This window comes from Podarcis tiliguerta (genome assembly GCF_965153285.1).
Source record: "Podarcis tiliguerta genome assembly, chromosome: 7".
Classification (NCBI taxonomy): Eukaryota; Metazoa; Chordata; class Lepidosauria; order Squamata; family Lacertidae; genus Podarcis; species Podarcis tiliguerta.
Genome location: NC_139540.1, coordinates 23,747,826 through 23,758,916, shown reverse-complemented (window position 1 = coordinate 23,758,916; position 11,091 = coordinate 23,747,826). Strand labels below are relative to the sequence as shown.

Sequence of the window (11,091 nt, the reverse complement as noted above, 5' to 3'; positions counted from 1 at the left end):
TGCTTCGACATGGTCATCTTCAGATCTCTCACCACGCAGGGGTCTAAGTGAAAGGAAACACCAGTAACCTCACAAAATGTCAGCAAAAATACATTCTAGTAACTTTATTCCTCAAACGATCTGGCCTGAAACGGACTTCTGGCACACTCTTACTGATTAGCTTATGTTTCTAAAAATAAAATATTTAAGTACGAGTAAATTTTTGGCCTCGCACCAGAAACAAAATACAGGCTAGATTAGCATAGCAGCTTATTTAACCATATCACGTTGCAAAGTGTAGGATGTTAACCCTCCCTCCCCCCAACCTTATTTACCACGTACGTTCTTAGGCTCTGGAATGGTGACATGGGGGAAAAGAGGGAATTTTGCTCCCACTTGGGAAACGAGAGAACTTAATAAATGGGAAATGCAGAATCTGTTTGCTTTTGGCATCGTGTGAACCCATTTTGTTTTCGTTACAGGGGCAAAAACTAGGCTAAAGACCGCAGGGCTCTTTGGAGAGTACAATAAATGGCACACCAGCAAATGGAGTAGAAAAGAATGCCAAGGTTGTCACTCCCCATCAGTGGTTTGGATGGATTTCCTCCTCAGAGAAACATTTAGAGCGCTTGGGGCTAAATTGTGCGCAGGCAACAGGTGGTTTGCTTTACCAAAGGGCATGTGTAATGCTTAAGTGAACGAGAGCCAAGTTCCAGCAGATGTGCTAGAGCTCACTCTGCTTGGTGGAAGGATATTTTTCATGTTATGTGTGGAAAAGAGCAGTAACCCTGGTTCACTGGAAGAGGTTTTGGTCGCAAAATAGCCATTAGCAAATGAGTCATCCCAATCGCAGAGCAAATCGCTGTAGGCTTCTCAAGGAACACATGCGAAGCTGGACAGGAGAGGAAAGGTCTGCTGGGAATTCGGTCAAAGTAAGCATTTTAGTCATGATATGGCCGTTCTGCTAATTCAAATGATTTGCAATGTAATCCTGGGCGCATTACATTAAAAACAGCAAAGAGTCCTGTGGCACCTTAAAGACTAACAAAAGTGCCTTTGATGTTCTGACAAAAATATTTCTTAGATGTGTTCTTAAGGACCAGGGACCAAAGCTCACCCACCTGCTCTCATTCCTAAGCAGCTGCTTGGTGCTATTGCCGATTTTCTGCTAGGACTGTGTGAATGCAGCCCTGGGATCAGTTGCAAGAGCCATGTGGGCTGGGCTTTCTGAGTGATGCTCTTCATCTAGTGTGAGCTGCACATGCAGTTCCCCCCCTCTTTTATGCACATGTGCACCATAGGCAGAGGAATGCAAGCAGGTTCTTGGATTCCTGTTGCATGCTTTATTCAGAGCACTAAGCGGCGTGGGTTATAGCCAGCTATGTTTTGCTCCAAGCAGACCCATTGAAATTAATGGACCTAAGTTAGTCATGTTTATTCATGTCAATGGGTTTACATTGAATAGGGCTAGAATTGGATACAACCCCATGGGCGGAAGTCAACATTGCGCTATTGCAGTCATTCTGTCAATGCAAGCTTTTGAGAAGTCCCATTGCGCTAGTGTGACTCATTGAACTGGCCACCATAGGCCCAACTGTTTCGTTGAATATGCCCCATGTGCCTAGAAAACATAAATAATATAGGATGGCATTCTCATGTATCCTCCGGTTTGCTCTTCCTGTGCCCAGTTCTTGTTCAGTATGTGGAGCTTCTTCCAGGATGGGGGCTGCTGGTGTTGGGGCCAGTAGGATGACATGAAACTCCCCTAAATCTCTTCTGTAAAATAGCTCATGGTATGGCAGCACACACTCTAGATTCATTAATGTTATGTTAGAGGGAGCTGCAGGGCGATCAGGGTGCTGACTTTTTAAGAGCCAACATGGTTGTGGATTGAATGGTGAATTTGCAATGCTGCCAGTACATGGTTGGTTTTTTAAGATGTTTCCGCATCTAAGTTCCAGGTCCCTCTTTATGATGATGGTGGTGGTGGTGATGATTACAGAATTAATTAAATGTATCATTCACCTAACGTCAAAAAACTAAATGAATTACACATTTAAGCAGCTCCAATAAAACTACAGTGGTACCTCACAAGACAAATGCCTCGGAAGACGAAAAACTCGCAAGACGAAAGAGTTTTCCGTTTTCTGAGTTGCTTCGCAAGACGGATTTCCCTATGGGCTTGCTTCGCAAGACGAAACGTCTTGCGCCTTTTAAAAAAAACCTATGGGAAACCGTCAATACACAGCGGTGCTTCGCAAGACGAAAAAACCCGTAGAACGAAAAAACTCGCAGAACGAATTAATTTTGTCTTGCGAGGCACCACTGTATCTTTCTCCAGCTAAGAACATCAATGCATCAAATTTAGAAGGGTAAAATATAATGCACATTAGCTTTGAGCAATCTCTGGGAAAGGGCAGCACCCAGATATGCCTCTGCAAGTAGCAGCAGGCTATGTGCCTTGGTGCTATGTCTGAAGGAGTAAATGTCAGAATAACAGAGATGGATAGCTCTCCCTTTTGTCAGTCTGTATGTCCCTCCTAGGGACACCAGCTCCAGGGGCCCAAGCCCTTTTGACCCCCTATGCTTTTGGGGCTGGTGCTGGGCATGTCCAAAAAACATGGAGGCTCCTTTACCTCCTTTTGCCACAGAGAGGAAGGAGGATTGAAATAGCCGCCTGCCAGTGGCACTGCCACCAGCCATTGAAGCCAAGTAGCTGCTGTGTTCAGCTCCACCCCTGGCTCCTTCCAGTGTCCTGACGTCGGTCCACCCCATCACTTGCCTAAGCTGGTGCCTCTGGTCCCTCCCCACCACTTTACTCAGGGGAGATCAGCAGCAACCAAAAAGTGAGGCGAAGGGCAATCGGCACAAGGCATTTTGGCATATTAAAAGGTTGCTACTTTTTCTTCTCTTGTGCCTTTTAATAGTAGCTGTAACCTGTAGCCTGCTAGCAGGTGATAATCCATGTCTCCATGCCATGCACCTACTGATTCCTGCAGCTTAAGCTTCTGTGAAAGGCACAGGCACAACTAAGAAACACACACACACACACACACACACACACAGACTTGACAAGCCTGTAGTACTGTGCCAACACAAGGGTGAGCCAGTGCTAGTAAGGTTGCAGTAATTCTTTTTGGGGCTGCAGCAACAGAGCAGAACCAGACAATAAGCTTCAGCCATCGCACTAGAAGAGGGAGAATTTTTGACTCACAGTGCTTCACTATAATGACAGGTTATATTCAATATGTAGGAAACAAACCATGACCTCGTTTGACCATGAAATCAGGAGGGTGCTAAAAGGTGCAGGCAGTTTTCCAGCGAGGAAGCCGCAGAGAAAGTGACGGAGCAGTTGGCGTGATGCCGAACGCAGTTAGTCGCTACCATTCTGATGTTCTGTGTGAAGTGGCACACGGCCTTTGCTTCAGCGATGAAGTCAAGGCCCAGATCTGAGCTTCCCAAACTTTTCGTGTGGGTGACACACTTTTTAGACATGCATCATTTCACAACACAGTAATTCAGTTTTACTAGCAAACCGGAGGTTAAACCTAACCCTTTACCAGCCCCGGGAGGAGTGTGGGGAGCATTTGTGCGACACACCTACACACTGCAGCCGACACACTAACGTGTCGTGACACAGTTTGGAAAGCTCTGGCCTAGATTCTAAGTGAACATGTTGATTTCAACCTTCAGCATCCTTGCATGCACTTGCCAATTCTGGAGTTACAAGTTCTGCTGCTCCTGGAGCAAGCCTCCTCTGCCCTAGACGAATCTGCTTGTGGCTGCCTTTACAACATTTGTCCACTACAGCAATAGCACGGCAATTGGCAATTGTTCTGATAGCTGATACCCATAGGCACATATTCAGAACGGAAAACTTGGCGCTAAGAACAGCACATTTCTTTGAACGGCTCAGCATGCCCAGAAATATGCTTAAACTCTTGTCTCTTTAATATAGCAAGCTAAAAAAATGATCGTGGATGAGAAACACTAGTGCCATATGAACGCCGCTGGCAGGCAGTAAATGCATCGCAAACATTCTGAATTTTAGTTAGCATCTGAAGCACAGATGAGCTGTATTCTATGTGAAAAATATATCAAGCATCTTAAACAGAATTGCCAGGTTTCCATCCCATTATCTTCCTTGTATATAGTATTGTCTTGGGCTGCCTATGGGGAAAATCCTGGAAAGTTAGCAATTCCATTTATGGCAATTACGGTAACTCTCCACAGCCAGCACCTAGTGGCAATGTGTGTGTGATGGTCCCACCCTGTTCATACACCATCAAAATTGATGCTGTTGGCTCTAATAATGCAGGGGTGGCTGGTTGTGACATAGTGCAGATGCCTCCACTTATCTCCCCGACCTCATGGGCCGGTCAGTAGGAAATCCTTAGGCAAAGCTGCCCACCACAGAGGAAACATCTCCAGCCAATGATTTTGGAAAAGGTTACTAAAGATAGGGGTTAAAGAAAAATAAAAATCCTATTGCTTTCTACACATGGCTTTGAATCCAAACTTGGACGCGTAGAAACTGTGATTGGAATGGAAATAGTGCTGTTCTGCAAATGCTTAAGGGTTTGCGGAGCACTATAATTGGTAGGTCCTACAGCAGTTCTCAAGAACCTTCGTGTCTTCTTGCATAAGCAGAACAACGATTTTGGATTTACGTAGCTTGCCTTTTTCCAGATCATCCAAGATGTGAAGGATTGCTTGGGCAATGCAAGTCCTGGATCCAGGAGGAATAATTATTCCAGATGACTTAACACTGTGAGGATATGCTCTACATAGGATGGCTTATGCGTGTTACTTTACAGAGAATACCCCTCTTCTTCAAAGGCTGGGAGTGAACTGTCACCTTCTAGGTGCTGCGTCTGAAGACTGGTTACAAGCCAAGCCTCTGTCTGAAGGCCTGTCTGGTCCAAGTCTGGCTTAAAGACAACCATGAAAAGGGACAACAGGGTCTTCTAAGCCCACCAACAATTAGCAGTATGGACAGCAGCCTGAGCAGGCAGACAAGTCACCTTGTGACAGTCTTCCCCAGTATGGCAAGATGTATTATATTTCTATTTAAATTACAGAAATTATTTCTAAATTTGCATCTAAACATAGAATTAGCATATGCCCTTTTAATGAAAATCTGTGTCCTCTTGTCCTTTCTGTGATGCATTGGGGGGAGGGTATGTGTGATGTTTCAGTGGCCACCATAAAAAGGTAAAGGGACCCCTGACCATTAGGTCCAATCATGGCCGACTCTGGGGTTGCGGCGCTCATCTCACTTTATTGGCTGAGAGAGCTGGCGTTTGTCCACAGACAGCTTCCGGGTCATGTGGCCAGCTTGACTAAGCCGCTTCTGGCGAACCAGAGCAGCGCAAGGAAACGCCGTTTACCTTCCCGCCAGAGTGGTACCTATTTATCTACTTGCACTTTGACCTGCTTTTGAACTGCTAGGTTGGCAGGAGCAGGGTCAGGCGCAATTCTGATTTGCTGCCCTCACGTTGTTCCACTCAAATGGAAATCAAGGAGAATGTTTGTACAATTGTGTGTTTATCTCATCCCCACCTGCCCCGAGCCACTTTGGCTGCAGAAAAGCAAGGAAGATCCACTGCAGAAGGAAAACACCCTGGGTCCATTTAATGACTGCTTGCTTGCTTGCTGCTGCTTCTTTTTTTCAGGCACAATAGCTGGCTTAAACCGCAATGCATTTGTGATAGCCAGGGGATCCTCAAAGAGGATTAAATAACCATAAGAACTGTCAGGATAAAATAACTTGACACGTAATGAACAAGTGTGATAAAAGGGTGGTGTTGAATACGGAGCCAATAAATGGAAAGCTTCTCTTGTTAACTGGAATTTAAAACGCTCTATTCTCTTAGCTTTGAGTCTTTACAGAGTCACCTTCATTACATAAAGAGCCGTAGGATAAGCTGGTTGAATCTGGCTGTATTTTACTCCTCATCTCCTTTCCTGTGGGATTAAAAGAAGAAGTTAAAAAAAAAAAAAAGGACTCGGAGCAACAATGATAAATCAAATCTAACAAGTTTAATTATGTTCCTCTTAAAAGGCTTCTCACTGCAGGCTTCATTTTGTTTTGCTATGATAGACTGTGGCAATGGGATGGAAGTCATTCGGAGGTTTTTAAAAAAGAAAAACCTACTGGAAATGGGATGAGAAATTAAGGGGAAGCAATTTTTATTAAACATGATTGGAAGAGCTATCTGATGTGGGTTTGTTTTTTTCCCCTTTGACTATTCTGCTCATGGATGCTTTTCAGCTGTGTGAATAGGGATGACAGACAAAATATTTCCAGGATAAAACTTACCAGGAATCTGTCCATAGTCGATATAAAAACTTCTCAAACATTCCTTGCCTTTTTTCCGTGTGAGTATAAAAACCCCAACAAACGACAGAAAACACCTGTGGAAGCATTGTCAAAGTTATGAAGTCAGGCGACACCATGGTTTGCATATGAAAAGAGAGCGCCCAAAATAACCACAGTATAATTATGGGCCCTGCTGGCAAGGAAAGCCAAATTGCTTCAGTAAGGTCTGGAGATTTAGGCCACGTGGAAGGAGCCTGTGGCACAACTCTTCCAAATGATGGGGAGGGAGGGAGGGAATAAGTTTGTTGATTAATGAAATCTACAGACCCCCTATTCTCTTCCATTTTAGCCTCATAAACTTCTAAAACCAGAAACTAAGGGGTCTGTCATAAAAGATAAGGGTGCCAGGCCTGCTCTGGTCACTAAAGTCCAAGCATTTATTGTATTACTCCAGCAAGTGAACACAGGAACAGCTTGCAGGATCTGGTCCAGCATCCTGTTCTTAGGGTGGCCAAACAGTTGCCTGTGGGATCTGCCCTCAAGCAGGATCCAAACTTGTTTGAACCTCTTTTAAACTCACCCAATTGGTATGTGAAGCAGCTGGCATATAGTAAGCCTGCAACATGCACCAAGGTTGCATTCCAGGAATCGTGCCTAAAGCCAAAATTGTGCCCAGCGCTCACTTGTATGGTGAAATGCCATTGATACAGCCACTGTCTGGTGTTGTGATAGTTTCACCTCTGAAGAACTTGAGTGTGGTGCTTGATGTTGAAAGCACAGCCTTCAGGTTGTGTTATCCCACACCACTGATGAGTGTGTATGTGAGAAGTGAGGGGACATGTGGGAGAATAAATAGCATCTGTCCTGTCCAAGGGTGGGCAAATCAGTCAATTTTGGTTTCTCTTACACACACACACACACACACACACACACACACACACAGAATGTCCTCATGGAAATTCATCAGCATTTTAGTTTGAATTTCTCTTAATATACACATTTTTGTATGCAACTTTCTTCAATACAATGCATTTCTGTATGTCATTGTCACTAATGCCTGCCTTTTTATGCAGAGTTTCCCCAGTACATACACAGTTGTATACTTTACTTGGCTGGGAAACTGTGTTGTAAAATCCAGGGACGTGTGAATTTTGGAGGATAGCTGTGTTTCAGTTCGCTTTTTGTTTTGGAAAAATTAATAAGCTTGCTTTCAAATGTGAATTTCTCCTCCAGCTCTAGTCCTGTCTGTGGACATGTGTGAAGCAATGCAGTCTGAGGAATTCTACTAGCTGAGCTATAATTCTGTGAGGTTTCTTCACGGAACGTATCAGCAAGTGGAAGCTTAGTTTCCACTCACTGAGATCAAAATCTCACACAGCACTTTTAAGGCAGCCTTACACGGTATCTTGTTCCCTTGGGGAAGTTGCTTCCACCTGGTTTCTCTTCACACCCTGGCTCCAACATCTAGCACAATTGGCAATCTGGGCCCTCCCTATTGTGCAGAGATTTTCCATGGCAACAGCATTTAGTATCTCTCTTCCTCCTCCTCCCAGTGTGTCTCAGAGTGTGCTACATTCGCCATTTGATTACCACAGTTGGACTTTGAGACTGCATCTCTTCAACTGACTTGCATTTCTGTCCTAGTGCTTTAAAGTGAGTAAACATGTATTCTTAGGGAAGGGCCATAATTCAATGATAAAACCACATGGTTTACACACTGAATGCCTCAGGTTCACTGCCCTGCATCTCCCAAAAGCCCTGGAGATCCAGTGTTATTCAATGCAATATTGAATTCAATCGTCCAAAAGTCTGACTCAACATAAAGCTGTTTCCTGTGTTTCTTTAGATTATTTACTTATAAGAGAATTTTCAGACCTTCATCCTATAATCTCAAGGTAGATTACAGTGCAATAAAACAGTAAAACAGCACTACATTTATAAGCTTATAAGCTTATGATCAGGATTTTGTTGCTCTTAATTCTGTTTTTTTGCTTTGTATCGTGCCTTGCTTTCTTTCAGATACATAACAAATCTTTCTTGTCCCCATCACTGCCCAGCATTGGTGTGCAAACCCTCCACAAATTAAATACACAGAAACTTGCCTTACACCAGGTCAGACCATTTTGTCCCTCTGGCTCCCTGTCACCTCTGACTGGCAGAGCTTTCCAGGGTCTTAAGCAATGACTCCCCACATCACTAGCAACCCAATATCTTTACTTGGAGATGCAAGGAACTGAACAAGACCTTCTGTATGCTAGAACATAATGCTTCACCGCTAAGCTTAAGACCCAGTCCTGAATTGGGATGATCAATGCAGTGAGAATAAAATGTTGATCTACCACTTTTCAAGTTGGTTCTTGAAGGGTTTTTTTTTAAAAAAAAGGTGTAAGCTTTTTCAAGTTCCTGAAGGAGTGTTTTACTGTGAAATGTGTGGCGCTACAATAAGTGAGAAGTGCATCCATGAGAACTGTTCTCTGTTTTGTTGTGTTCATCAGGAGGATTCAAGTGGCAAGCTGTAGATGGTAGACACCACAAGTGAGTTGTAGCCATCCAGAAGTGGTCTATTTAAGGTTGAGATAATCTGTAGTCTAGCGCATATATATTGGTTGATCTATGGTCAATGGCCAGAGTTGATGGGATCTGTACTCCTCCAACACCCAGAAGGTCACACATTCCCCACCCCTGATAAACATAATGAAAAGTTCACCCCCACTGGCACAAACCCCATAACTGTTTAGCCATTTTGTCAGGTTCCAACATGAGCGGTTCCATTTCCTTCCATTCGTGGAATGGGAGCCACAGTCAGGGTGACTCCTTCCAGTGTTGCCCTCCTTAGCTGCAGGCAGAAAGGCAGAGCCAGCCTGCCCTCCTGCTCCTATGGATTGGATTGGCCATGTATCCCTGCCTTTCTCAGTATTGATACATTCGCTTAAATGCCTTACAACCAATGTGAGTAAAGTATTCAAGGAATATGCTTACCCAAAGAGAAACATGAAGCCACTCAGCAAACCAGTACCTCGGAATTCCTGATAAAATATGGCCCCTGGATTGAGACAAACCAAAAACAGCAACTCTTGAATAGCAGGTAGACTTGACAGGAACTTCAAGGTATTCTTTTCTATATGGAAAGACCCATCCAAACTGCTTGCTTCCACCACAGAGGCTGCATCCTGGCCATTCAAAGTGGCAGCAGCAGATGGGGGAGGCCAGGCACATTGTCCCAATTGCCAACTGGTACCAGTGGTGGAACATCTGTTTTTGCCTACACAAAGTCCTAAATTTAGCTTTTTGAATCTCTGGCTGAAATGGTCCAGTTGCTAGTGATGTGGGAAATCTCTGCTTAACGTCCTGGAAAGCTCTGCCAGCCAGCATCCTCAGAATGCGTTTTGGAGCTTTTCATTAGCCTCCACGGGTGGGAAACCCACCAGCAGGTCTTCCGCCTGCCCACACATTTGGTCATGATTTGCTAAATGTGCACCACCAGCATACTTGTTGATTCATTCCAAGCCATAGTTTGGCTTAGCATTACGTGCGAACTGAGCTTCTCAGCTCCACTGGTTGAATGGGGATACATCTTGACCTATGATTAAAATTTTAGTTACAACAATTAGCATGATTAAAGCCTGAAATTTTAATTCCTATGCCAAATTTCATGCCGATTGGTCATGTAGTATTAAAGATAATGAGTGCTAAACTTCAGATGACCAGTCCAGCACAATCTTAATGATAAGAGTGCCTGGCCCAGAATAACAGTTGCAGATATGCCAAGAGCAAATGTCTATTTCTGTTCCTTATAGCTTGCTAGGCTATTTTACTAATTGCCCAATAACTGCATGAACCTGGCAGGCTCCCATGGCAGCAGGCTGGGAACTCTTCCTAATGCTAATTGATCTGCAAAGGAGCCCTTGACAGGGCCAACAATTAATAACAATGCTAACTGTTTTACGTTAACAAACCTGGCATATATGGGTGATGGGTAAGTCCCTTCATTTTAGTTTTTAATGGGACTTTGTTTAGGTCAAATTCAGTATGAGTAAGGATATTTAGCAGTTGGCCCAGAAGTGCACACCATCAAATTCTCCATTTGGTTACATCATTACAGCTGTTTTGGGTCAATCTTTCCTCTGGATCATACAGCACAAGCCTATTTTAATCCAGCTGCTGAACCAATCCATATTTTTTAAGCTTTGGTGAGCTCCGAATAAGTAATTGACATAAACTAATGGAATTTCTGTATGCAGATCTCCTGAAAACCAATGACAGAGGAGGCCCCTGTGTGTGTGTTAAAGGGGTCATAAAAGTTATAGTAACAATAACTTCTTGGCTCACTGCAAAGGCAGCATATTGGTCCCACTCTGCTTGCTTGTTCTTACCACACCATACAATCCCAGGGAACTGGAGTCTCTTTTCAATCATATCCAGTTCAAAAGTTCTCACCCAGGATAAAATGTTAATAGCTTAAAATGGCTTTGGATTCATTCTAATTCCTTCGCTGTAGCCTAGCACGGAAAGCCTGCTGAAACAGAATATACACTCTGACTGCTAAGGAGCACAGCTGGTTGTTATCTTAAGGGCTTGCTTCATTGCTGAAATTACTTTAGCAGGTAAGAGAATGAGAAGCCAATGTGCACATGGGGAAAACATTCATTGTATGTCACTGCAGGCACCTGTAATAAAACCAGTAAAGCAGGATGGATGGGGAATGTCAGCCCTGAGAAAATGACATTTTGATGACAGTAGACTTTTGTCCCCTCTAAGTCATAACCAAAATGCATCTCTGAACGCTGGGC

The 11,091-nt window shown here is 43.9% G+C and overlaps 1 protein-coding gene across 1 annotated transcript in view; it reads right to left on the bottom strand.

Annotated features, from left to right (window-relative positions):
- Nucleotides 1-5,593: 5,593 nt before the first annotated feature.
- Nucleotides 5,594-11,091, bottom strand: part of NIPAL2 (NIPA like domain containing 2) — a 37,206-nt gene continuing 31,708 nt past the window's right edge. The window contains exons 9-11 of the mRNA XM_083450306.1: nt 9,281-9,618; nt 6,302-6,396; nt 5,594-5,946 (exon numbers count right to left, since the gene is read on the bottom strand). Coding sequence (XP_083306432.1) covers nt 5,852-5,946; nt 6,302-6,396; nt 9,281-9,618 — 528 coding nt within the window. The 3' untranslated portion in view covers nt 5,594-5,851. The remainder of the gene's footprint in view (nt 5,947-6,301; nt 6,397-9,280; nt 9,619-11,091) is intronic.